Below are 26,936 nucleotides of genomic sequence, written 5' to 3'. Positions count from 1 at the left end.
GCACGAATGCATTATTGGTGGAGTGCGTGGGGATGCCAACTTCGTCGTCAATGGAGCCAGGGAGCCAGGGCAGGGGCAGGCACGAGTCACGACAACCAAGGAAGGGGGGAACTGGGGCGACCTGAATGCTGGGCTCCCGGTACGAACTTGTAATGCGTTTCTGGCGACAGGCATGCCCCGTTCTCGGTTTGCTGCTCTTCCCACCGAGTCTTCGCCCAACTTTTGCCCTTGAATTTCCCATAATGTTGCCTACGTAGCGACTTGGCGCCCGCGCTCAGGCCGGAGGGGCAATACCTGACCTCGTCACCTTTCGCCCGGGTCCTGCTCCTCAACCCCATGCTCACGCTGCGAGTGGACATTTTTAATCGTCCTCCTTGATCGCAGAGGGGCGCCCTCGCCATTGTCGCTGCTTCTGCACGTTCGCCTTCACGATCCTCTTTTTGCACCATTAATGTGAGGATCTCGAGACTATCTTCCACTCATCGCCCTTAGTTCGGGACGCGGTACCATTGGTGATAATTCCGTCCAGTCGCGGAAACCGTACGACTACGATTACAGATGCCGTCGCTGATCAACGGTAATTCTCTTTCCTGCTCACCTTGCAAACCCCTTTTTGGCGCTCGTTACAGCTCTCGTCCCGCTCGCCTAATTGGGTAAAATGCGTCTTCACGCAGTTCTGCCCGGGTCTGTCCGTGATATCGCACGTGGCAACATAACAAACGTATTGTGGTCATATGGGACAGTTGCTGCAGAAGATGTTGGGTGAGTTTAGCCAGGACGTCGGAACGAGTCCGTTGCACTATTGCCCGCGCAAATTCCATATGGGAAGCCTCACGAAGATTCAGCTGACGGCATGATGGTCGCTGCAACAGCTCATTCTGGGTCAAATTCTCATTTGGACTGCAGCCAGAGGAATATCGAGCTTCGCCTCAGGATGCCGCGCTGACTCGGTGCGCTGCTGCAGAGGATCAAATGTGGCTGATTGTGTCCTGCTGACAGTTTGGCGCAGTGGATTGAAGCTCACTGACGCCTTGAGGAAGGCCGCATCTGCAAGCCGCCTCCCTCGCATCGTGCCGACCAGCTGCGGCTCACGTCGGTCGCCGCTCAGCTCTTAGACCGAACTTGAGCAGACACGAGTTCAGATGCAGAGAATAGCGGCTCATGCGCTGCGCAGCATACGTGGCAGATGTTATCTCCAATCTTTCTCTGATCCGCCGCTGCAAGCTGCAAGTCAACGACCGCCAACCCCCACACCAATGACAGCTGCTTAGACCAGATGACAATCTGGTGTTCGACGTGCCTTCGGCCATGTAGAATGTCTTGTGGTGGTCTGTGTAATTGTTGTTCGTACACAGACCCTGCATCCAGCAAAGGCTCAACTTGCATTCAGCTCCTTACGTGCTCGAGGGATGGAAAATAGAGATGCCAGCCTGCTTCCTAAGCTTCGCAACCTCGACTGATGTAAGACACGGCCGCTTTTGCATCGCACAAGGCCCCCAGGTATCAACAGGATTGAAATGACACGTACGGAGTAACAGGGAGAGGTTGCCCGGAAGCTGGGAGCCTAGCGTTCCCAGCGTTGTGGTCTCAAAGTCCGGATTTCGGTCGACAGAATTTGAGCCTTTTGAAGGCCTTAGCCCACCTGGACACGAAACCTACACGGCGAATTATGATTAGCTTGGTATCTACACAGTACACATAATTATGTACATGAAAAGAGCGAAGGGGCCCTGGACGAGTCCCGACTACTTTGCGCTCCCCTCGGAGGTGCTTCATTTCTGACCTGTATCATCGAGCGCTGCTGAACTACGTCCAATGGGCGGACGAATATTTTCGTTTCTCTCACCCAGTTACCGATCTATGAATGCACGGCAGGATGTGATTATTGAACCATACTCGACCTATCCTCATCTTTAAGATCGTTACTAGCTAGTCACCTCCTTCGCAAAACAAGCAGCAAACGAGGGGCCTGTGCCTGTTTCAGAATCGCCCCAACCGCCCGCCAGGTCGAGAACCGGATCGCGGCACCTATGCGGGCACTGTGCAAATTGCTGACGTCGTTCTCCCTCGCTTGTCGCCCTGCCCGCCATTCGTCACTGGGCGATAAGAAAGGGCAAACCAAGACTGACGCACCCCGGATTTTAGCCATGCATCCATCACATCATTTTTGTGCACCAACGATAAGCCTCGGCACTTGCGGGCGTGGGCGCGTTCGTGGGAGGGAGGGCACAGAGCTGACTGCACCTGGCCCATTGGCTGTACCGCAGTAAATGCAATCGAGAAGCTCGCTGCAGCAAATAGTGATTAGATGTGACTTTACCCAACGCAGCTGTTTGTGCAACTTCGCATCGCATCTTCGATTGCCGTGACTCGTTTCCACCACTGTCCGACGGTTAGTGTTCAGGGCGCTCTGCACCGGAGTGGATGTCCACAAAGTGGGCGTTCTCGGGAAGAATACGACATCATGAGTCCAGAGCATTCTTCACCTGAAATCGCCGGGTTTCGCATGTTAAAGCCGCCCGTGCCGTCACACCGCCTACTGCGCGTTCTCACTTGTTCGATTACATGTTGCCTGCTCTTCGCTGCGACCTCCCACGAATCCGCTCGTTAGCATGGAGGAACGCTCGAAGTTCAATGTCACGAGGGCCATGTAAGTGCCTGGGATTGACGGTCCAAATTCCAAGGAATTCTTTACGATCATGGGCCAATCGCGAAAAGGACAGCTTGAAGAATTGAATTTACTGTCAAAGGCCCTGGTTCGTGAGCTACCTGTCACACGCGGGTTTCCCATGGTGCGTTGGCAAAGCCAACCGACCTCATTGTAAGCGCCGTGGGATGTACATGCCCGAAGGCTTCATTCACGGGGCATGTTCTATTTCGAACAGCCCCAGCAATCAGGGTATTGGTCGCGACTGCCAATCGCAGCTGCACCAGCTGCATGCACGGAAGTGGCATCATCTTACCCTTTGATTGGCACGGATTAGCTGGGGGACGGGTCTTCTTTCCAACGAAGAGGCCGTCGCCGAATTGAAGGTTATCGGGAGTTGAAGTTACGTACTGCGGTAGTGTCTTCGCTCGGTGATGAACACGCCTTCACATTAACATTATTCCGACTCCTGAGGATCAGGTCAGTGTTGGCAAGGAGCGGGCATACAAGCACCGCCGTCGTGGCATCCCTCTTTCCGACACCGACACGACACATGCCGGATCGCCGGACAAGGCGGGGTTGCGAGCACGAGTACTCAGTACGAGTCCACCTCGGAGGGTTTCTCCCTCCGGAAATCAAAAATTAATGACATATTCCTACATACCTATGGAAAAGGAAAGCCGGCCGGCGTGACGCGGCCTGCGTGGTCAACTCCTGCTGACCAATATCGTACTCGCACGAGCGACTGTCACCGTTATGAACCAGGACCTTGCCGTACTGTACTCGTACAGATACCTTCGCCAGTTCTGGAGTCCTAGGCGTGCCGCACGATGACAACACACACGCATATTATGCACGTCTTACTCAAAAGAGCCAATCTACTGCTCACCAGTTCGGCCTCGAACAGTACGCAATAATAGTACGAGCTATGTGTGACCGTCAATCTCCTTGAAACGAAATTCATCTGAGATCATCACATGATGCGGGCTTGCGCAAGTTGTACCTCGTACGAGGTAACAACAGAGAATGGAGTTGGATATTGCACAGACTCAGCGTGAAACGTCGGTCATCGAGACGAGCGGCCTCAGAACCGCTAAGAATAGCAGCTGGCAGGCATCGTCAGGGTCCATTGCCATGAGATCATCAGGGGATGAGCCTCAGGCCAAGTCGGCACGTGTGGGACGCCCGACTTTCAATTTCAGCATCTAATCGATAAGGAACTGGTAGCGCGGTGTTTCCTGCTTGAAACAATCAGAAATCTGGAGACAAGGAAATCCAGGCCTGAAGCACGTCGGGCATTTTCCGTCTCTTGCGCTGGGGTTTTCTAGAAGAACAGAAACGAGACCCTGCCGTCGGACCCTTGAGCATTCCCAAACGAGGAGCAATCTCAATTCACAGGTACGGTTATCCTCCATTAGAGATCTCCTCATCGCAGCACAAACTCTTCTCATCCTCCCAGCAGCAATTTCCGATCTTGATTGAAGGTCAAAGGCAGCCATCTCGTACTTCGTACAATCCTCACCTTAAGGACAGATGGCTTGTTTGAGCTCATTGGCAGGGAGTCTCGGCCCCGAACGCGTCAAAAGTCAGTGTGGAGGTGAACCAAAGTTCGATTGCCTGAAGAGTGACAAGATGCATGACAGCGAGTTCAAGATTGCCTATTACTGTCAGGGCTGGGCATAATGCGACTCTCAGTACTCAACAAGGCAGATCGCAAGGTTAGTTCTGGAGTTTGAAAGGACCACATATCCCAAAATGAGCTGATTCTCAAAAGTAGGTTAGCTGTCAAAAAGTACTCCGTACGGTAGTACATCCAACAGAGTTGCCCTGACTCTGAAAGTCCGGAGTGACAATGTTGTGCAAAGCTAGCAAAGTCCAACTCTCCTGCAGGGCAATTTGAGTTGCAGTCCCAGAGTGGAGCGGTTTTCATTTCGCTCGGGTGCCAATAATGCTGTCAATAACTTGCCGGCTTTAAAGCAATGAGTTGCCAATCTGTTGCTTTCACTTCAATGCAGATCGGCTGAGCGGCCGGCAGATCCGGCTTTCTAGGCCCAGGTTATATTGGTATTGTCGTGTGCTTTATCTTGTCCTTTGAGGAGGTGAGTGGTTAGCTCTAGTATTTATAGAAGCTCATTTGCGCCTTCGAGCGATTCATAGCTCGCTCGAGCACCGACTGGGGGACAGTGTGGGGTGCTTGTTGGTGCGCTCGAAGAGTAGCCTTGCTTTGATCTCTAGCGTCCGCACAGTTGACAGCGGCCACTAAGCAAATGCGGTTTGAGGCTCTGGATTACGCCTATCTGAGGGCCAGCCTTCTGCTAGGCCATGCACGCCATGACTACTAGCAAGGATCAGTCTGATACCGGCCGACCGCCATTCAGCCTTCTCCGTAGATGAGGATCGACTGAACCTGTCCGGACGCATGGGATCCTCATACTGGGTCATGTGATAGCTTGGTCGTCGATGGGGGAGCACTCGTACACTCTGTCTGTCTGCGCGCAGAGTATCTCTTTCAAGCTCTACCTTTTCAACAATGATCGTTGTCACTTCCTTGGTTAGAGCTTAGGATGCAAGGACCCCTGAGAATCTGCTGTATGAAGCATGATTCTCTTGCGCAGAGAGGTTGAACAGCCTGCCTCCCGGAGCATGAGAGAAGTGACCTCGAGCAAGGAAATCGGTGAGATGACGGCAGACCTGATCAACCGGCCTAGGACGGTTCCCAGAAGGTGACTGGACAATCCGTTTGTGACTGCCTCAAAACTATCTGAGCGACTATGTAGCTATGGAATAGTGGTGGCCAAACCAGCGCAATACAGCACCTTGCAGCATCCTCCCAAGTTGTGGTTCACCGTAAAACGAGCACACGGAGATAGAGTGTCTACACTTTATTCCATCATCTGATACCTCGAACATCAGGCTGGGTTGTCTGCCTGCCGATTGTCAGGACAGCACAAGTGTTGTAGAGTCGCTCGGCCGCGATCGAAGCAGCCTCGTCGATAGTAAAAGCGATAGTACGCAGGCTGTGGTGATTGTGGTGGTTGTGATGGCACCTCGATGGCAATGGCAGGGGGACTTGCTCCAGACCGTGTAAGGTAATAAACCCGCCAAGAACCCTTGTCTCTGTGGTCGAGGCCAATCAGTAGCAATAACGGCTGATATTAGTCAGCCACGTTTCCTCTTACTCAACCGTGATCCAACGTCACCCAGTAAGCCCCAGAGATGCCGGAACTTGAGAATAATGATCGAAGACAGGATTTCTTGTCTCCTTGGCAATACTCGTCAACGACACCTTCGCAAAGAGGCATCTAATTTCGAATAGAATGAAGCAGAAAACGTCAATATTCCATTGTGCATGTGCACAGGAGTGATTGTCGGCGAATTTGCTGAAGGGACTTGTTGCTTCCTGACCATAGAACCTCGGACGTCTGGGTCTGGGTCCCTGCGCAGTGTTTCTTGAAGCAAAACGAACCTTGAACCAGAAGAAAGACGTCGGCCTCGAGCGTAACCACTCAGTATGCCGTAAGCTGGACCTTCACTCACAACATGCATACCCTGCTCATTCCGAGGACGTGCCCATACCCTTCCCATAAGCTGCTTGTATTATCTGGGTGTACCAGTACCAATTCTAATGTCGTCATAGCCTCACAGTCCTCACGGACGCGGATGTCCAGGAGATATTGCATTCTCTGACGAAGGAGGATGTCGACGAACTGCAGTCTAATCTCGCCGAAGCGCTGCATTCATACTCAACTGGCGATACGAACTCTCCCTGTTGCGCATCGTTTCAGCCTCACCGGACCGTGATCAAGAAGAATGGAATCACTACCCTTTTTATGCCTGCTTCTACAGGAACTTCGGTCGGGATGAAGATCGTGTCATTAGAGCAGCCGGCGTCTTCGAGCAAGAAGTCTTCCGTGTCTTCTAGCGTATCAGAAGGCCTGTCAGGTACGCCGGCTGGGAGTATGTCCGGGGCCTCCATAAGGTCCGCTACCAATGATTTGGGCTCAATGACCCTGTCGCCTGCATCTACCATGTCGTCTGGCCGGGACTCAATCGATGGCTCCTCCTTCCAACCACCAGGATCCGTGGCCAGTTCTCAGAGCACCACCCCCAAAGGATCTGTCACCCTCCTCGACAGAACCGGCAATCCTCTGGGCATTGTAAATGCTGAGGAGCTCACCGCATTTCGAACAGCACTAGCTTCCACTGTGATGCTGAAAAGGCGACAGAATGTCCATACGGTGACTGTTTTCGGAGCGGGAAAGCAAGCGTACTGGCACGTAAGACTGGCACTGATACTGAGAGGAGACGAGATCCACCACGTCAATATCATCAATCGAAGCTTTGAGAGATCCATCAAGTTGATGAAGGCGTTCCAGATGACGCAAGAAGACCGGGTTCAGTGGCGGAAGGACATCAAATTCTCCGCCATGAGCCCGGAGTTCGGAGAATACGGACGTCTGCTGAAGGAGGAGGTGCGGAAGGCCGACGTCATTTTCTGCTGCACGCCATCAACGGAACCGCTGTTCCCGGCGGAATTCCTCACATCGCGTGAAGGACGAAGGAAGGGGAGGTATATCGCGGCCATCGGGTCCTACGCTCCACACATGGTCGAAATCCACCCGGATATCCTCAAAGTGGCTGTCGAGCCAGACCATGGCGGACACCACCACCATAAACATGCCAGGCAAGGTGGAGTGATCATTGTTGACAGCCTCGAATCTTGCCTGAAGGAGGCAGGCGAGGTGATCAAGGCCAAATTAAAACCTGAGCACCTTGTCGAGGTTGGAGAGCTTATGATGATCAAGAAGGCTGCAACAAAGGAAATCGAGCTTGGAGGGCCCGGAGAGCAAGGACTTCTTGACTGGCTTACCAAGGGCAACGTTATCTACAAGAGCGTGGGAATGGGCCTCATGGATCTGGTTGTCGCTGGAGACCTGATCAGATTAGCGAAAAGCAGAGACGTAGGTGTCACGATTGAAGACTTCTGATGATACATAATATGACAAGGCTGCAGCTGGTTGACAGGGCAGCTGATGTGCTGTCAGCAGGATCGAGATTCTCCGTGTGTTTTTCCGCCTGCTCTCCTTCCAACGGACTGGTGGCTGGAGGCACCCAGCCAAGTCGCGACACATGTGAATGTGAAACAGGGCTGTAGATAGCCACTCAGGCATTGTCAAATTGTGGTGGCCCTGAGACGGGCCGAATAGACATTTAACTATTCGTGAGGATCGTGCAAAGTACTCGAAGTCGGGAGGTGCGTTCACATGTCAGGGCAACATCCTCTGAACTACAGCACCAGTCCTTGCGTCTTCGCTCCGCCCATGTCAACGACATGAGGGAAGCTCGATAGTCGCTGGCAATCAGGCTGTGGCGATGGAGTTCGCATGCTCTTGTGCAGTACTCTGTCCTGTACGTACCACGGCTCTGGCTCACCAGGCATCCCTACGGAGTGGAGTGTTCGCCCCCGAGCTGCCAACGTCGCCTAATTTCTCCCCCTCTCGTGGAACGTCCCTATCCCAATCATCATCAGCACCAGACAACCGAGGTGGGGCAGAGCCAGCCTTGGGCCACTGTCCCTGGTTTGCCCACGTTATTTTATCTTGCAAACAACAAACTGCGTCTTCGAGAGAATTGTCGCACAACGCAAGCTGTACTTCATGACAGGACAGGAAACGTGAGAATATTCCAGTCTGGCGTCACTTAGCCAGCAGGCTGGTCTCTTTTCTTGAGGGTGACTCGGACATCTTGTTCATTCTCTCGTACTTGCTTTTCCACTCGTTTGATGCTTCGAATCCCCGAGGTTTTGTTCCGAGACGAGACGGGCTGCACCACCTGGCTCGCTATATGAACGGAGTCCCTACATATTCCAAGACTCACACCAACCCGTTTGCTTCAAGTAAAAGTCTCCCACTTTGTGCCGCTGAGCATCGCTATGCTCTGAACAATCCGAACATGGTTCAGCAAGTCTACCTGCCCAATGGGTAAGTCGTCCTTTGTACGGGACCGGCATTCCGTACAGCGTCGAACCGATATGCTTCATAATCCGCGATACAAGCTCACCGTGACATTACAGGCAGATATATACTGTTACGCCTGTCTTTGGCGGCTTCACTTTCAAGTCCACGAACCTCGACCTGCACCACTCGGCAATGCCTCCGGGATGGACTGTCATCCTGCAGACAGAAGACAAAGTGGAAGACGACCAAGAGCGTAGGAGAAGCCGAGCAGAGGGAGATTCTCACCGAGAGTTGGAAGAAACAGGACACAAGCATACGGTCACACATCGATTTACGAAGCCGACCGTCCAGAGTGATTCCATGTTCATATCCTCGATATCCATGCCATCGAGCACGGATTTCAAGAATACCGCTTCTCCTACGAGACACATCGCCATGATGCTGTGGGCGACGTTATGCTGGTATTTTCACAAAGAGGCTCCTAGCCTCCACGCCCTCACCGATGCATCTGCGCTGACGCCAGAGTCTGGAAGACCCAAGCTGGACTGGCGCATCAAGATCAAGAGGGAAGGCATTTTCAAGGGAAAGAACACGCTGCAGAAGCTGGAGCGCATGGGACTGATTTCATCTGAGGACTCTTCCGTGGGCACAGATACCGATACCCGCTTACCGAGCGGCTGGACGGACACATTTGTGAGCAGGAGGTCGTTCTGGCAGCTTGATGCAAGAATCTTTCTCTTTACAATGGCACCTCAATCGCACTCGCCATTCCCTCAGGCGTCGCCGTATCCTTCTCGACCATCGTCGCCAGACCGGAATGCACCAGTGACTAGCACTGATCGCGGTTCTCCCCGGCCGGCAGACTATGTGACGACTTCAGGCATGGGCGACAGTTTCACGGCCGGCATCTCATCCCCGGGAGGACCATTCAACTCTGGAAGCCATTTACCTACGTTTTACCCCCCACATCCCACCCAGTTCACCTTTACGAACCACATACGACATCCTATCCGTGCTAAACCACCGCGTCAGGGTGAAACGTTTTACAGCAGATACATCCCCAGCCTTGGCCAGTGGTTGTCCTTCAGGGTACCGACACTCTCCCCAAAGCCATGCCCACATCCTCAGTTTGTACCCTCATCGGCCTCGATGCCGGCAGTCATGCCGAGTCATAGTGGGGGAGTGTCAATAGCCACACTACCCACCATGGACAACTTCTTGGACCGTCCGTCAGATCTTGACTTGCTACACAAGTGGATGAATGATCCCCGAGTGAACGCGGCATGGGGTGTCGCAGGACCACAGAGCACACAGCACAAATTCTTGGTCGACGGCCTCGAAAGCCGACACTCGTTCCCGGTCTATGGTTGCTGGGACGGCAAGCCGTTTGGATACTTCGAGATATACTGGGTCAAGGAAGACAAACTGGGACGCTTGCTGGGTGGCGAAGTAGGCAATTACACACGCGGACTGCACGTTTTGATCGGAGAAAACGAGTTCCGAGGCTCCCATCGAGTCAAAGTCTGGCTGTCTGCGTTGGTACATTATTGTTTCCTGGCAGACTCGAGAACTGAGACTGTGATGTTGGAGCCGCGGATCGACAACACGAAGTAAGTCTTAACAGGAGTGCCTGTGCGACCACGAAGCTGATCATTGCACAGATTCATCGGATACTTGAAAGATGCCGGATTTTATAAGCAAGGCGAGGTCACGTTTCCGCACAAGCAGTCAGCTGTGATGAAAATCGACCGAGAATCTTGGGAGGCGCCCGAACTATAGAACGATGGAAACAGGCAGGTGACGGTTTCGCTGAGAAGAGTCAAGATGATAGCGTCTTCAAGAGAAGTAAATCTAAAGTGCGATATAAAACGGGAACAATAATATGTCAGCCTTGCCCCGCACCACCACCAAGAAACTTGAACGAGGCTGCCACCTGCATTGTCGGAGTCACATTCTCCGTCAAAAAGGCGGGTATGAAACCGAATTTAAATCGCAAACTCTACACAACGTATCCCACACAATACCTCTCGATTCAGGTCTCGCAATCGGTAGCAGTCCCCCCTGCACTTTTGCGCGCCATTATGGCGACCCAAATCCCGGTCGACCCCACGGCGAGTGCGGCCAATACCCTCAAGCTCGAGAATGTGAGTCGTGTGCGCGCGAGCGGGACGAAGCAGCTCTAACAGCGATGTCCTTAGACTCACAATCGAGATGTCCTTATAGCGATTGAGAAAAAGTACCAGAAAGAATGGCAAAAGAACAAAGTCTTCGAGTCCGACGCGCCCTCGACGAGCGAGATTCCTTTCGACTCGGTCCCCGCCGCAGATATTCGAGAAAAACACCCCAAATATTTTGGCACCTTTGCCTATCCTTATATGAATGGCGCACTGCACGCTGGACACAGTTTCACGGCCAGCAAGGTCGAGTTTACCACTGGGTTTGCCCGCCTGACCGGAAAGCGAGCACTGTTCCCGTTGGGCTTTCACTGCACGGGCATGCCGATCAAGGCTTGCGCAGACAAACTCGTTGAGGATGTGAGAAAGTTCGGGCAGAACTTTGAGAACTACCATGAAGACGGGGACGAGGCGGAGCACAATGGAGTCCCCGTTGCGCCGACACAAGGAGTCAATGTCAAGGACGACATCACAAAGTTCAAGAGCAAGAAGAGCAAACAGACTGCAAAGACGGCCAAGGCCAACTACCAGTTCCAGACCATGTTAGCTATGGGCATCCCAAAGGAAGAGATCCACAAATTCGCAGACGCAAACTACTGGCTGGAGTATTTCCCGCCTCTGTGTGAGCAAGATCTGAACGACTTCGGTGCGAGGATAGACTGGCGGAGGAAATTCGTCACCACCGACGCAAATCCGTACTACGACGCCTTCGTGCGATGGCAGATGAATCGTCTGAAAGAGATGAACAAGATCCTCTATGGCAAGAGATACACCATCTACAGTCCTAAGGACGGGCAGCCTTGTATGGACCACGACCGGACCAAGGGTGAAGGTGTCGGCCCTACAGAGTATACCGCGCTGAAGCTAAAGGTCAAAGAATGGTCAGCGGAAGCGGCCAAGGTTGTTGAGTCGAAGATTCCTGCAGACGCCAACGTTTATTTTGTGCCAGCGACTTTAAGACCCGAGACCATGTATGGCCAAGTCTGCTGTTTCGTTGGACCCAAGATAGACTACGGCGTTTTCAAGGTCTCGGAAAAGGAGTATTACGTGATCACCAAGAGGGCAGCCTGGAACATGGCGTTCCAAGGCACGTTTTTCAACCAAGAGAACTTCCCACGGGATCAGAAGGAGTTGCAACCCGTGGTGGAGTTGCCTGGATCTGCCTTCATCGGCACATTGGTCGACGCGCCTCTATCGGTCCACAAAGAAGGCGTTCGGATACTGCCCATGGAAACAGTCTCGGCGACCAAGGGTACAGGCGTTGTCACCTCGGTACCTTCGGACAGTCCAGATGACTATGCAACAATGAGAGAGCTGGCCAAGAAAGCAGAGTTCTACGGTATCAGGAAGGAGTGGGCCGAACTTGAAATCATCCCGATCATCGATACTCCAGCCTACGGAAATCTAGCAGCCAAGCATTTGGTCGAGACGAAGAAGATCCAGTCTCCAAAGGACACCGCACTGTTAGCGGAGGCAAAGGATCTCGCCTACAAGGAAGGCTTCTACAATGGAACCATGCTGATTGGCGAGTTCAAGGGCGAGAAAGTCCAAGACGCGAAGGACAAGGTGCGCAGCGCTCTGATCAAGTCTGGCCATGCTCTTCCTTTCGCCGATCCTTCGGCCGAAGTCATCAGTCGGAGTGCAGATGAGTGCGTGGTCGCGTATGTGCCTCAATGGTTCTTGAACTATGGCGAGAACGACAAGGAATGGCAACAGACAGTTGTGGACTACGTCAAGGACAAGAACGGCCTCGAGACATACATACAGGAGGCCGAGAACCAGTTCGTTGCAAACCTGGAATGGCTGAATCAATGGGCGTGCGCAAGAACATACGGTCTTGGATCGAAGCTGCCTTGGGACGAGTCGTTTTTGGTGGAAAGTCTGAGCGACAGCACCGTCTACATGTCCTACTACACCATCGCACACTACCTGCACGGCGACAAGTTTGGCAAGACGCCTGGCTTGCTCGACATCAAGCACGAGCAAATGACGGACGATGTGTGGGATTATGTCTTCACACGAACAAACGATGTGGAGAAAGTGTCGAAGTCGACGAAGATCCCGGTTGAAGCACTGCACACTCTACGGCGGTCTTTTGAGTACTGGTATCCTCTCGACATGAGATCCTCGGGCAAAGACTTGATCCCCAACCATCTCACCTTCTTCCTCTACTGCCACCTCGCCCTCTTCCCCCGAGAATACTGGCCAAAATCTGTACGATCCAACGGTCACTTGCTGCTCAACGGCGACAAGATGAGCAAGTCGACGGGCAATTTCCTGACGCTAAGCCAGGCGGTCAAGAAATTTGGGGCAGATGCGACGCGGATAGCGCTCGCCGACGCAGGCGACGGCATGGAGGACGCCAACTTTGAAGAGAAAGGGGCCAACGCCGCGATCATGCGAATGTACACCCTCAAGGAGTGGATCGAGGATACGCTCAAGGACGACGGGCTACGCAAGACCCAAGGCGACGTCATCTGGGACAAAATGTTTGAAGACGAGATGAACCTGTTGGTCCATGAAGCGTACCAGCATTACTCGGAGTAAGTCTTGAAAGTCTCGTCTCACAGCACCAAACTAACCGCAGTCGTGCAGAACGAACTACAAGGTCGCCCTCAAATCGGCCCTCTACGACTTTCAATCCGCGCGAGACTTCTACCGCGAAGCCTGCCTCTCTTCTGGAAACGCCCTCTCCCGACCTCTCGTCCTCCGCTACGTCGAGCTACAAGCCCTGCTCATCTGCACCATTGCCCCCCACTGGGCCGAGTACATGTGGCTCGAAGTTTTGGGCAAGCCGTCCTCGATCCAAAAAGCCACCTGGCCAACGGGCATCCCGCAAGGAGACCCCTCGCTCACGGCCGCGCGAGAATACGTCAAGACGACATCCTCGAACATCACCTCGGCCGAGGCGCAGGCCGCGAAGAAGATGGCAAAAGGCCGCTCCGCTGCCTTTGACCCGCGCAAACCCAAACGCATCACCATCTTCGTGGCCAAGAATTTCCCAGCCTGGCAGGACAAGTACGTCGAGCTCGTCCGGCAGGCGTTTGAGAGTAGCACGTTGAATGACGACAAGGCCATCAATGGCCAAGTCGCCAAGCTGGGTGGCAAGAGCGGCGAGATGAAGAAAGCAATGCCCTTTGTGCAGGGGCTCAAAAAGAGACTCCTCGTCCAGGGGGAGGCCCGGGAGGCCGTCTTTGAGCGGAAACTCCCGTTCAACGAGGTCGAGATCCTGCAGGAGATGAGGAAGGGGTTGATGAAGACGACGGGCTGTAGGGAGGTGATTGTCGTGGAAGTGGGTGAGGATAATCGCGAGGGGCTGCCTTCGGTCGTCGAGCACGCCGTGCCTGGGCAGCCGAGCTTTTTGTTCGAGAACGTCGAGGGTCAGTAGTGCCTAGGGGAAGGAAAGACACGCCGCCGACCCTAGACAGCCGAGCTTTTCGTTCGAGAATGTCGAAGGCTAGCGCAAAGGGGAGGGAAAGAAAGGAAAGATTTCTAAGAGCTACGATAGAGCGGAGTTACGACCCAGATCGGGATTGAAGTCCAGCAAGACAAACTAGCCGGTCCGTGCGAGATGGTATGGTAGAGGACCTTGGTATCCGACGTATGCATGCTATGCTATGCTATGCTATCCACGAGGTTCAGAGATCGATGAGTGCAATGAGAGCCAGAGCGAAACGCCACGAAAATCAGAAACTAAGCGCGACGGAATCGAACGTTCGATGATTGATGACTGCGCCGGTATCTGATTCCGCTTTTGATTTCGACTTCGATACTGACCATGATCTAGCTGTTATGAGTCGTGAGTCGTTCGTGGTGGGACCCATACTGGCAATATCTATCCCAACCTCAGCGCAAAGCCAGCCCCCTGCTCCTCCTCAGCCTGTCCCACGAAGAGTCCCTTCAGATCCTGTTCATCCAGTTTGGGCGCGTCCCCTCTGATTGGCGCCTGTGGCGTTTCTCTCCGTCGGCGCTTCTCCTGGTTCGCCGTGCTCGGAAACGTGGGGAACATCTCCTTTGCTTTCGGCCGTGGGTCTTCTTTGAAGTAAGCGTGGTTGAGGACTTCTGCTGCAGAAGGCCGTGACGTCGGGCTGAGGCTGAGCATGGCCGAGAGTAGCCGGAGCCCGGACGTGGAGAGATACGGGAACTTCGATGCGGTGAGGGTCGTTGTTGTGGCATTGGCTTTCGCGTTGGCGTTGGACAGCAGCGGATGCAGCGCCTTCGCGTTCGGCAGGGACTGGTATCCCGGCCAGGTGTGCTTGGTGGGCGGGCCCAACATGCCAAAAATCGAGGACAGCTGGCCGACCTCGTTATTGCCCCGAAATAAGGGTTCCTTGGTGACCAGCTCGGCAAAGATACAGCCAACGCTCCAGATGTCGATCTCGAAATGGTAGTCCTCGGCGCCGAGCAGCAGTTCGGGGGCACGGTACCACAACGTGACGACCAGCTGGGTCAGCTTCGGCGGCGGCGGGCGCGATGTGTATCTTGCCATACCGAAATCCGCAAGCTTGACCTCGCCGCGGTTGTTCAGCAGCAGGTTCGAGGTCTTCAGGTCGCGATGCAGGATCCAGTTCCGGTGCAGGTATTCCACGCCCGCCACGATCTGGAGGGTCAGCGTCTTGATCTCGGACGGCAGGAACGGCTCCGCCATGTCGCCCAGCAGGGTCGCGAGGTCGTGTTCGAGGAACTCCATAACGAGGTAGACATTGACACTGTAAATCAGACCGGGCAAGGGCCGACACATGGTTAAAAATCGTCGGGTAGATCCGTGCCTTTTCTAAGTGGTAGAAGGAAGGGTAGCGGACTTACTCTTTTAGCGACCCGTCGCCGTCGCCCATGACGACTTCCTGCAGCTCGACAATGTTGGCGTGTCGACACGCCCGGAGCGTTTGGATCTCGCGGAGCCCCGTCACGGGGAAGCCGTCGCTCGTGTGCTCCATCTTCAACTTCTTCAGGGCCACAAGGGTGCCGGTCGTCTTTCGCCGGGCTCGCGAGACCACGCCGTACGAACCTTCCTCGATGTTGTTGAGGAGTTCGAACTGGTCGACGTGGGCGCAGGGACCGAACTGTCGATGGGGAAACTGGAGGATGTTGGCGCCTTCTTCTACGCTGCTTTGGTCGTTCGCCGGGAGTGTTTCTCCTTGTTCGGGCGATGTTCGTTGGCGCTTGCTAGGCCGTCCATCGCTGCCGGCGGCGTCAGCGGAAGGGGCTAGCTGCTTTGTTGCATTCCTGGCTCTCTCTTCCTTGAGTCTTCTTCTCTCCTCCTTCTGTTTCTTCCGCTGCGCGAGGGCCGCTGCTGATTCTTGGTCGTCATCTGCAGATGTCCATTTCGAAGATCTCGAGGCCATCTCAGAAGAGTATCGTGCAGAACGCTACTAGGGAGAGGTCGAACATCACGAGCGCGAGACGTCCGGGGGGGAGTGCTTGGGACATGTACAAAGTATTTGCCGTGGTGGAAACTGCGCTCACAAGGAACGCATCGGCTGGTCCTATTGGCTACACAACAGGACATGGAGGCTCCCCAAGCAGCCTCCTGCCCATGCATTTCTACAGTATTACTCCGTACTGAACACTCACAACAGTCGCAAGATTGGTGAGCACTGGTGAAAATCCTACAGTATAGGCATTCATCGCAATTTCATCTCTGGTTGGGGATATCTATCTCGCCATTGTCAGGCGGTGTCAATGTACATCTGCACGTTGGCAGTCGTTCCTTCTTTCCGAGCGCAGTGCTCAAGATCATACTCGTAAGGAAACAACAATGAGAAAATGGTAGGAAGAATGTGAGCCCAGGCCACCGACCATCAGCGGACCCCTCACTTCATGGGCGACCAGAGGTCCTCGTCGCTCATGACCATGTCGTCCTCACTGAGCACCTTCAGGCCTCCCTTCTTCCTGTTCTTCTTCATCTCCTTCTTGGTCACGAGTGACCGCGGCGTAATGGGCGTCATGGGCGTCATGGGCATGTAAGGACTGTATGGCGTCTGAGGCACCCCGGTCTTGGGGTGAATGCCCATTATACTCTCGCGCACGCCGACGAAGGTCGTTTTGGTTGCGGGCGCACTCTTCAAAGTCTCGTTGTAGAACTGCCTGAATGGGAGGCTGTTCGAACTGCTGGACCCGCCGGAACCCATGGTGTTCGCAAGAGACAAAGCTCCCGGCGTCCGCCGCCCAATCTCGTCCTGCGTCACCGTCACCGCGGACTTCTGGCCCGGAGTCGGCGGCGGAGGGCCGGGGTTGTAAAATCTGGGCGAAGCTTGACCTTCGTCGATGTATGATACATCCGAGAGAGCGGCTGAGCCGAGAGGTTGCGAAATAGGTTGCCCACGGACTGAAATGTTGCTAGGTCTCCTCTTCTCACCAGAGATAAAGGACAGAGGCGAAACCTTCTTGCGAGAGCTGGTTTGCGACGCTGTCCGTGTCGACGGGTCTTCCGCAGGAGTTGGGGCCATAGGGTGAGCCAGCCTTGTCGGCGGGTCTTCAGCAGGAGTAGGAGCCAGAGGGTGAGCCAATCTTGGAGACCTTGGGGATCTCGGAGACTTCGGCTCAGTATAGACCTCGCGTTGTGCCTCCGACTCCTGTTGTCGTAGATGCTGGAATTCTGGCGGATATTGAGGAGATCTCGGCGACCTCGGCGCCAGAGTTCCCATGATATCTGGGCGATAGTAGGGCGACTTTGGGGTTGGCGGAAGGGCAATGGACCTCGGTGTGGGAGGCACACTGTACTGGGGCGGGATGTTGGGCGTCCTAGGTGATGTCTGCCCGCTGCTTCTGGCTTTTTGAGACTGTTCTTCGTCGTGTTGCATCACAGCAGCGTACAGCCGGGCCATCTCATCCATGTTCTTCGCCTTGTCTGCCTGAAGGATTTTCTCGTCGATGGTCGACGTGACGCTGATGTTGGACGGTTTATATGCATGCGACTTGCCGCTGGCCCACGACCTGAGGCTCGCCATTTTGCCGGGGCTCTTCAAAGGCGGCTCAACAGACCTGCCGGCCTGGGTGGCTATCGGGGCAGGTTTGCTCATGATCTCCATGCTCAAGGACTGGTTGGACGTCTGGACTCTTCGGCGAAGCTTCTTGCCCACGAAGAAAAGCAGTATAAACGTGACAATGAGCCAGACAACGTAAGCTCCAATAATGCCAATGACTTCGTATTTGAGCTTGGATCTATCCCGCAGGGCGCCCACGGAGATTGGTGGCCCTTGATCTGGTGGAGGGGCAGGATCGTTGTCGATGTTGACGTCCCAGATGGAATGTGGCCGGGCTCTGGCTGGGGCGATTGCCAATACAAAGATGAAGATGGACAGGACCAGATCCGAGGATGAGCACCTCATCTTTGTATATGGATCAGCTTCTCACCATGATCCAGTTCCGAGGCGCCTGAAACTGCTGACCCCCTGGCCTGAGAGACATGAAGCAGCTTGTTGCACGCGAAGAGCGATCACGGCGGTAGATGTACCTGAACATGGTTGCTGGGAGGAGACGGGCGCGGCGCCTCCGGGCATGATTGGTGCGAGGTGAGAAGCGGGAGAGTGTGAAGGGAAGGATGCGGTATGCAGGTGAAGCACAGCCAGAGACGAATGAGAAGTGCGAGCACGCGATTCCCATCGAAATGGTTCTTGGTTAGCGGCTCCGCAGCGCTGGCATCGCCGTTGGTTGCTCGCCGGTACCTGAAAGGCGGGGTCCCTGGCTAAACGGATCTAACCGCAACCGTCCAAGATCCGAGGGCAGACGGCCGGGACCTTCCACTCAGATGTTGTCCTTAAGCGCCCGGGACGAGGTGCATTCCAGGTCATAGAGCATTCTCGACCCAACCTCGCCCATTCGATATCACCCTGTAGAGGGAGAGCTAACATGCTCTATCGATCCTAACCCTCGGAACTGCATACTGGCACCTTCGATGTCCCTTGCATCTGACTGTGATGCGGACGGCTGCCCCCACCTGATTTGCTCGAGGCCATACTCAGGTCGTCACTGAGTTCTCCAATACCGTGCTCGATAAGCGTGACATCACATAAGAAACAATGAGATCTGAGAGATATGTTCTCTCGGCCGCCCGTACACCAACTCCAGCATCTCGATAACGGGAGCGCGCATTGGCCCGTGCCATGAGCCTTGCGTGTTCCTGGGTCGAGCCGGGAGCAAGTGGAGTCAAGCCGCCTTTACACCACTCTGGCGAGTGGCCATGGTCGCGCCCGCACGTGAACAGTATCTCTGATTGAACCTGTAGACGCCGTCTGGCCCAAAGTTTCCTGGTCTGTGCAGCACAAGCCCATTGCTTGACGCATCCCGCACATCGACATCTTGCTGAGGGCATCGAACAGCTTTTGCATGTCTGCTCACAAGGGATGCATGTCTGACTCGGTGTGAACGGTCGTTCTTGGTGGACGTTTTCCACAAGTTGCCGAAGTGCGGACTCAGAAGATGGCCTCGCACGAGGGACTCCGTTTGAATGCCAAGGCAAGCTCGCTCACCACCCCTGCTGTTTGCTTTCGAAAGAGAGGAATGTCTCCAACGATCTAGCAAAGCAGTTTCCGTATCAAAAAGACATATGGCCGGTCTTGTCATCTCCAGCTGCTTCCTGTGCCAGTAGACCAGCCGAGACCGGCAAACCCAGAACCTCGACCAAAGGAAGAAGACTCGCGCGCGTTGACAGCCTTTCTCTTTCCCTTGGTTCCCTCGCTGGTTCGGACACCGTCGACAATCTTCTCCAGGTTCGTCTCGACAACGACACCACCCACCACCATTTCGCTGAGTACGGCGTGCAATGTTTCAAATCCGAAGATCAAGTCAAGTTCGCAGACGTTTTCGAACAGCCTGTCGAGCGCCTCAACGAAGACTTGGATGAAATCAAGCAGAGCCAAGGGTGACTCGGTCGACGTGGATATCAGGATGAAGTAGAGCGTTGCATAATGACGATAGGTGATCTGGGTAGGTGCATCTGGTGAAGTAGTGTTGCCCGATGGAGCCAACAACGGAGGGAGGGGGAGGAAATTGCAGGCGGACGCTGGACGAGCCGACACCAGTGCGAAGATCTGCGAGAGAAGAGACTGCTGCGTAGCCGTGTCCTACAGAAGATAGAGTCAGCGACCGTTGAGCCGTTAATCACTGGGCTCATTCTCACAAGCTGGGAGTAGAACTTGGTCAGTCTAGGCTGCCCGTTGTTATTAAAGACCAGAATAGCGTTGATCATGGTGGTGCCTGGACACTGCAAGAGATAAAGACACAGCGAGTTCTGGCATAATTCATGAGCATTCTCTGGCGGAACAAGATGCGGCTTATAGGCGTCCCTCACTTCAAGGCCCCGGATTGGCGGAATCCATCTTTCCTGGACACGCGCCGCAGTCTTCCAAAATTTCTCGCGTCGATTCAAACCCAGTCCTCGCTCATTACCACTAACGCCTGCTGTTCCTCCCAGCTTCCATGCAGATGCAGACCTCGACCTGCCTGAATTGTCGCTTCCTGTCTCGATACCTCTTCCAACAGCGTCTGGCCGAGCTACAGAATGGCCGACGGAGATTATCCTCCTTGTCGCCGGCAGAGTCCGTAGGCCTATCCTGTTATTGGGATACACAACCCCCGACCAAGGAGAACCTAGCCGCCGCAGCACACTTTTTCAAGTACCACAAGCCTTCGCGACTATGGACAGGCGATCAGTGGAAGACATCCGAACTATGGCGCCGCTCCAAGAAATCCTCAGCCCAGAAAATCCTGGTCCCCGAAGTCGTCTTCCTGGGCCGGTCCAACGTTGGCAAATCCACGTTGATCAATGCTCTCACGTTGAACGACCTCAATCGAGTCAGCACCACACCGGGCATGACTGAGGTAATGGCTGCATGGGGGTTGGCAGCGAAAGAGCCGGATGGGGGAGCCGTAAAGGGATGGGATGGAGATGTGACACCAAAAGTCACACTCGTCGACATGCCCGGCTATGGGTTTGGAAGCAGATCCGAATGGGGCGACCAAATCGTCTCGTATCTGAACGCCCGAAGACACGTACGGAGGGCATTTCTACTGGTGGACAGCGTGCACGGGATCATGCATGCGGATCGCCACATGCTTGAGATCTTCCAGAAGCTCGGCATCCCCTTCCAGCTCGTCGCTACAAAATGTGACCGTCTGCGCAGCAGCCGTGGATCCGAAAGCGAGCTACGAGAGGTCCTCGAGAGGTTGAAAGATCAGGCAAACCGAGACAAGTCTGCCTTGATGTTAGGCGAGATCATTGCCGTGGGCTCTCTACAAGAAGCCGCGGGGACAAAACCCAAAGACGATGGTTTCGGCATCAGGAACCTCCAGTGGGCCATCCTCAAGGCCGCAAACCTGGAGTGGTACGCCATGGACAAGGCCGCCGTGCACAAAGTGATCGATAAGAGCGCCACACAGCGACCGCAGGAGAAAATCCAAGCCGAGATCTTACACTTTCTTCAGAAGCCGCGCGATGACACTACTACTTCCACCACCGAAGATCCAGCGTCATCGGAATCGGAATCGGCATCACCCCCAAACCTTGGTCTGCGAGAATTCATGCGTGAGATCCTGGGCACTGGTGGTCCAGAGGCCGGCTCTTCGGTCACATCCCAACCCAACCGCAACCCTCCTCGAGTGTTTCACCCCTTGACCTCGGACGCCCCCGGAACAGCCAGATGGAAGGCCCCTGCAAATATGCAGGATCAGCTCGACTCGGCCTACCAAGAACTGCAAAAGCACATGCATGCGCCCACCTCACCAGAAGCGAGAGACCTGACACCACCCCGTCCACCCATGCGTCCGTCCACCGAGCGAATCACCCAGAGGCCTACCCGAGCCCGACCCAGAGGCATGGCCCAAGGCAACCAAGGCATCGACGCCTTTGAAAGCCTGTACGCCGAGCTCTCTCCACAACGTGCACAGGAACAAAGCCCGCGTCAAATGCAGCAAAAGAACGCAGCACCAACGCCGCAATCCAGTCGCAATCCCGCCTCAGGAGGACCACAACCACACCAACCACAACAGCAACAACCACCTCTGACAGGCAAAGGCGTCTCCCTCGGCCTGGATGCCTTCGAAGCCATGTTCGCCGAACCCCCACCCAAGCAGAAACAGACCAAAGCCCAGTCGACGAAGCAATCTCAAAGCTCAGGTGGTGGTGGTGGTGGTGGTGGTCGACGACGCAGAAAGTCCGCCGGAACCAGTGATGATCAGATACCGGCTCACCCGCCAAAGCAACCGGCCATCGTGGGCAAAGGCGTGTCCCGAGGCATTGACGCATTTGAGTCTATGTTCGCGGAACCCGCGCAGGGGCAGAAAGCGAGGCGGAAGCGGTAGGGGACGTCAGGATACTGTAGGATAGGATAGTATAACGGAATGGAATGTAGGGTAGGATAAGGGTAGCGTACAACTGGGCGCAATACAGTAAGTATGCTAGGGAGTGCAGAAAAGTGTAACTCTCGTCCACCTACCTAGGTACTGTAGTAATGCAATATGTATACCCGTGTATCTATCACTGATTGCACACGATTACCACATACCAGATGTGGCATCCCGTATCAGGTGTTCGTGCGTGCTATATTCATTCCTCTCTGGTCGTAACCGCAAAGGTGTGGATGGTACATGGCGTACACATCTACGTACAGACACGCAGATGAGCAAGCATAACTAACAGTACCTGGTACCCATGTACCCTACTCCGTATTGTAGGCCCAATTCAGGACGGGTCTGAAGGTACAGTACGTAGTGTGGCGACCAGACCACCAAGGGAACAAGCATATGTAACGGGAGAACGAAGTAGCCACCCAGCAGACACCGAAGCAACAGTATACGTTGTCTCATACTTAGGTAGGTATCTTTGCACGTCGTAAGTATCATGTTCATCGAACAACGTAGGTATGTATGTGTCATGCGTGTATCGGACCCCAGTGCAAAAGATTCTCCCACTCGGGAGTAGGCAAGGATCTCATCCCAACATTGCTCGTCAAAAACAGCACAGTACCTGCGTTCCTAGATTGGCCCAACACGGTGCTGATGCTGAGCCAGAAGCAATGAACCGTCCTCTCGCGTTCGAGGAAACAGAAGGCCCGCAATGCATAATGTCCAATGCCCAACACCCAACGCCCAATGCCGGCATCGCCCAACAGGCCTCTATTGCAAGCCGAGTTGGGAGCAGGATGATTGGCAGAAATACTGTAAGCCGGATCGAGATGTAGTTCATCACAGAAGGCAACTTTCGTGGTCCTCCCAACATGCTAGCAGAAAACATGACCTCCAATTCGTGACTATCAACAAGAGGGTATCTCGCTCCCGAAACAGAGAGTCGTGGCATTTTCGATCGGGTTCATGCGTCGTTGCTGCTTTCAAGTTCTAGAAATTCGCCGTCGTCATTACGTTCTTCCTTGCCATTGGCGTCAACAAGTATTCGTCGGCCGAGATCACGCTCGGGCACACCATCACGGGCAGCGCCGTAATCGAGAATCTGCAATGAAAGCAATCAGTGAATGTGGTTCCCAAAGACTTGGTTGCGTAACTCACCTCGACGTATGTTAGTCCATCTCGCTGTACCGCTGCAACGCAGCGTCTCTCATCAAACCTCACTTGCCAGACACCGCTAAGGTCAGAAAGGAGATCCTTGATACACTCGCCAGTCTTGATGTTCCACAATTTGAGGTTCCTATCCGAGCCAGAGATGACTTTCTGGTGGTCATGCTTGAAGCATGTGATTGCGCCTGTGTGGGCGCTCAAGGTGGCTTTGCACTGTCCAGTTTCCGGATCCCAGATCCTGAGAGTCGAGTCTGCTGCCGCAGAGACAAGCCTGTCGCAATTTAAATCAAGCAAGCCGACAAGAGACGTGTGGCCTTCCAGCATGTACTTAAGCGAGCCAGTGTTGAGGTCCCAGATCCGAACCATGTTGTCCATCGAGCCGCTTATGCATCGATTTCGTTCGTGGTCCAGGACCACACTGTAGACTTTCTGTGCGTGGCCTATCAAGCGATGAGTGGTCTCGCCTGTCGAGATCTTCCACACTCGAACCATGCAATCGTAACTTCCGCTGACCAACGTATCACAATGGGCCGCAAGGGCACGGACAGAATGCTGATGACCGCTTAACGTCCGGACAAAATAGGGGCAATCATCGGCATCAGCCTCATTTTCGGTCTGGATGAAGGATGGATCGCCCGGCTTCGGAAGCTTCCACACTCTCAAGGTTGAATCACGAGAGCCGGTGATGATCAAGGGTTGCTTGGGCATCATAATCGGCTTGCCATCTGCAGTCTCGCCGACCTTCACGGGAAACACAATTTGTAGGCATCGCACTGTCGAGTTGTGGCCGCGAAAGACATGAGTCTCGCGAGCCTCTGCAATATCCCAGACACGGACTGACCGATCAGTGGATCCCGAAACAAGTGTGTTCCCTTCATACTGTAGAGCCCAAACGCCGCCTTCGTGTCCAGAGAGCACAGCTCGCAAGACACCAGTCTTGGTCTCGTAGACGTTAATGTTGTTGTCATCGCTTCCGGTCAAGATTTTGTCCGTGTCAAACTGCAGGCAAGTAACCACGTGCGTGTCGTGCGCGTGGGCCGCGATGTGCTGAGGCTTCGTATCTTCGAACATCCAGTTTTTCCTGATGAGATAGTGCCTACGATACAGAGATTTGTAGAGATGCAGACCCCGCAGGCTGGGGAAGGGGACGTTCGGGTGAGGTACTGCCAGAATTGCCGCATTAGCCGCATTATAAGGGCCTTCTGCCGAAGACACTTGGTTCATCCAGTCAGCAGATGTGACGTCGATCATGTCTTGTCGGGATTTGTTCCTCCGCTTGATCTGCTTATGGCGATTGGAGAGTATTGTGGAGGCCTTCCGCTTGGATCGTCGCAGGATCCCCTCGTATCGACTGCGAGGTTGTGACGCCGAAGGAGGAGATGCGATCGCCTCTGTCTCGGATTTATTTGTGTAGCTTAGGTCTTCCTCATATCCAAACGCGCCATAAGGGTCTTGCCAACCCCAGCCTTGCATGATGGCTTGGTGTAGTTCTCCTTCCGGTAAACTAAAGCCGTCAGCTTCGAACAGTTCCTTCCAGGTTCTCTCATCGCTGTTGATGATCTGTCGCCACTTCTTCGACACCTGTGCTGCCTTGCATAAACTTCTGAGGTCGAGAAATCGGACGATGTTGAGAGCTAGTTCGGGCGGCAGGATGGCAAGGAAATCGCATTTCAGGGCAGGGTTGACCGCATCTGCGATCACCTGCAGCGTGGGCTTAGGACAACGTCGCAGCAGCTGGTGCATCACATAACTTTTCATCTCGTCTGGGATGAGTTCGAAGTAGTCAATGAGCGCCGGGATTTCCGCAATCGAGCCGCTGCTGAAGCGCGAGAGGTGTCTATTATCGTGTAGTGGTGCGCGAGGTTTACCAGTTAGACCCAAGCTGAATGGATCGGGCGATCGCCGCTGTATCAACATAGCAGGTCTTTGCACATCCTCATATTGGGAGGCGATCTCAGAATTCGAATCCACATCTGCGAAATAACCAGCATGCTGTAGCGTTGCCGCAGCCGTAACGGGAGAGAGGCTCGGACTAGGAAGACTTCCGTCCTGCCCTGACGGACTTTCTGCAACATGTAGTCGAGCTGGCACCGAGGACAAAGCAGGTCTACCCAGAGGCCCTGCTGCAGACAACTCAGCCTCTTCGTCAATGGGCGGGGTCGGCACTGCAGTATCCTGCGAGGGATCTCGAGGGGCCCACCGATTGCGCTGAGCACGGTCGGCTACCGAGACTGCTCCATTGTCTACCGACAGTCCACTTTGCTGACTGGGCTTTGGCGACAAGGGTGGTGCATGCTGGAATGTAGGCTGCTGATCTATGCTCGGCGAAGGTAACAGAGTGGTGCTGCCTCTCAGATTAGGTATGTCTCGTGTCAACCGCCTACTGCTTCCACCACAAGGTTTCGGACCGCTGTCTGGGGTGACCGGGTTCGTGACGTGGAACCGAGAACTCGACCCAAGAGAAAAGCGATGATGACTCGTGGTCGAAACGGAACGGTGTGCTGCGAAAGATGCTGTCTGCGGTTGTACATGCTCTTCATTGTCCGTGATGGACTCGGGTGAAGCAGGCCTTCTCAGTGGTCTTCGTTGTAGAGCACCAACGATTGAGCCATTGTGGGGAGCATCTGTCCATGGTTGAAAGGTCTCCACAGTCTCAACCGTCCCGTGCACGTTCCGCAGCGTTCGCTGCTCCTCTTCAAACTGCTCCAATGCAAGCGTCGTGTCTTCTGCTTCGTGAAAAATCGTCTGCTTCCCACCTATTTCGAAGTGTATCTTTCTCAGACTCGGTGGTGTGGGGGTAGCTGCGAGGGGGTATTGCTTGAGGTCCAAATCCTGCATCCGACGCGGTTGCCGCATACGCAACGGAGGGAATTTTGTGGTTGTGGTTGTGGTTGTAGTCACGACGGTGGTTTGCGTAGCTGGTGCAAACGAGAACTGGCCCAGTAGGGCATTCGCGTCCGTAGTCATCGTGCCATGTATGTAGTTCTCTGTGCTTCGTGGACGTTTCCCCAATCTATGGCTTCTGGGCCGAGGACGATAATGGTCGTGCCGGCCCTCCTCCATCATTTCTTCGTCCTCCATTACAATTCCCACTGGCGCTGTCACCGTATCGCCTTTTGGTCGAAGATCATCTGGCAGGGTAATCGGAGAGACGCGTCGTGTATCCGAAAGAGCAAGATGGGTTTGAGTCTAGCGATAGGAAGTGAGTATGATAGAATGATCTCTTCTTCACCCGTGTCAATGGTTGTGGAGTTTTGGTAACGAGCGAAAGCGTTGATTTGTAGGTTCGGTTTGTTGAAGCCGGCTCGTATGTGCGGGCGTGCGTGCGTGCCCTCGGTTAGGCTCTTGCAAGTGGAGGACAAATGATTCGTGCGAATATTGAATGTACAAATCCGCAAAAGCTCGTGCTGGACCCTTCTTTGCCGCTTCACTGTGGTAGCGGGGACTCGAAGGAAGGGCGGACAAGTACAGTGAATCTGGGCCGTCAAACAATGTGGTGTTTGGTATGCCAGTGTGCCGGAGACTGAGGGTGGGAGCGTGGGCGGACCAACCCAATCCAGCCGTCGGCGAGAGCGGCTCCCTCTACTTGGTGTGATGGAGGCGGAGAAGACGCAACCGCGCTTCCCGGGAGCCTTGAGGCGTGGTTGG

The 26,936-nt window shown here is 54.3% G+C and overlaps 8 protein-coding genes across 8 annotated transcripts; 4 read left to right on the top strand and 4 right to left on the bottom strand.

Moving 5' to 3' along the window:
* Positions 1 to 6,158: 6,158 nt before the first annotated feature.
* On the top strand, positions 6,159 to 7,635 carry A1O7_09936 (uncharacterized protein; the record flags this gene model as incomplete). The annotated part of the gene is made up of 2 exons (XM_007763920.1): positions 6,159 to 6,163; positions 6,285 to 7,635. The coding sequence occupies 2 exons, from the start codon at positions 6,159 to 6,161 to the stop codon at positions 7,633 to 7,635; spliced, it is 1,356 nt and encodes a 451-aa protein (XP_007762110.1).
* A 964-nt stretch (positions 7,636 to 8,599) lies between these two features.
* Positions 8,600 to 10,383, top strand: A1O7_09935 (uncharacterized protein; the record flags this gene model as incomplete). The annotated part of the gene is made up of 3 exons (XM_007763919.1): positions 8,600 to 8,628; positions 8,721 to 10,214; positions 10,266 to 10,383. The coding sequence occupies 3 exons, from the start codon at positions 8,600 to 8,602 to the stop codon at positions 10,381 to 10,383; spliced, it is 1,641 nt and encodes a 546-aa protein (XP_007762109.1).
* Positions 10,384 to 10,685: 302 nt separating this feature from the next.
* Positions 10,686 to 14,166, top strand: A1O7_09934 (leucyl-tRNA synthetase; the record flags this gene model as incomplete). The annotated part of the gene is made up of 3 exons (XM_007763918.1): positions 10,686 to 10,748; positions 10,803 to 13,321; positions 13,374 to 14,166. The coding sequence occupies 3 exons, from the start codon at positions 10,686 to 10,688 to the stop codon at positions 14,164 to 14,166; spliced, it is 3,375 nt and encodes a 1,124-aa protein (XP_007762108.1).
* Positions 14,167 to 14,613: 447 nt separating this feature from the next.
* Positions 14,614 to 16,123, bottom strand: A1O7_09933 (CMGC/CDK protein kinase; the record flags this gene model as incomplete). Its single annotated transcript, XM_007763917.1, has 2 exons — positions 14,614 to 15,487; positions 15,585 to 16,123. The coding sequence occupies 2 exons, from the start codon at positions 16,121 to 16,123 to the stop codon at positions 14,614 to 14,616; spliced, it is 1,413 nt and encodes a 470-aa protein (XP_007762107.1).
* A 468-nt stretch (positions 16,124 to 16,591) lies between these two features.
* Positions 16,592 to 18,109, bottom strand: A1O7_09932 (uncharacterized protein; the record flags this gene model as incomplete). Its single annotated transcript, XM_007763916.1, has 1 exon — positions 16,592 to 18,109. The coding sequence occupies one exon, from the start codon at positions 18,107 to 18,109 to the stop codon at positions 16,592 to 16,594; it is 1,518 nt and encodes a 505-aa protein (XP_007762106.1).
* A 1,230-nt stretch (positions 18,110 to 19,339) lies between these two features.
* On the bottom strand, positions 19,340 to 19,968 carry A1O7_09931 (uncharacterized protein; the record flags this gene model as incomplete). The annotated part of the gene is made up of 2 exons (XM_007763915.1): positions 19,340 to 19,843; positions 19,900 to 19,968. 2 exons carry the CDS (start codon positions 19,966 to 19,968, stop codon positions 19,340 to 19,342), a joined length of 573 nt encoding a protein of 190 aa, XP_007762105.1.
* A 230-nt stretch (positions 19,969 to 20,198) lies between these two features.
* A1O7_09930 (uncharacterized protein) lies at positions 20,199 to 22,079 on the top strand (the record flags this gene model as incomplete). Its single annotated transcript, XM_007763914.1, has 1 exon — positions 20,199 to 22,079. One exon carries the CDS (start codon positions 20,199 to 20,201, stop codon positions 22,077 to 22,079), a length of 1,881 nt encoding a protein of 626 aa, XP_007762104.1.
* A 1,006-nt stretch (positions 22,080 to 23,085) lies between these two features.
* A1O7_09929 (F-box and WD-40 domain-containing protein CDC4) lies at positions 23,086 to 26,255 on the bottom strand (the record flags this gene model as incomplete). The annotated part of the gene is made up of 2 exons (XM_007763913.1): positions 23,086 to 23,223; positions 23,280 to 26,255. The coding sequence occupies 2 exons, from the start codon at positions 26,253 to 26,255 to the stop codon at positions 23,086 to 23,088; spliced, it is 3,114 nt and encodes a 1,037-aa protein (XP_007762103.1).
* Positions 26,256 to 26,936: the final 681 nt, after the last annotated feature.

The sequence above is a fragment of the Cladophialophora yegresii genome (assembly GCF_000585515.1).
Source record: "Cladophialophora yegresii CBS 114405 chromosome Unknown aczIN-supercont1.7, whole genome shotgun sequence".
Taxonomy (NCBI): domain Eukaryota; kingdom Fungi; phylum Ascomycota; class Eurotiomycetes; order Chaetothyriales; family Herpotrichiellaceae; genus Cladophialophora; species Cladophialophora yegresii.
Note: the sequence above shows the minus strand (reverse complement) of the source record. Positions and strands in the feature narration are given on the sequence as shown.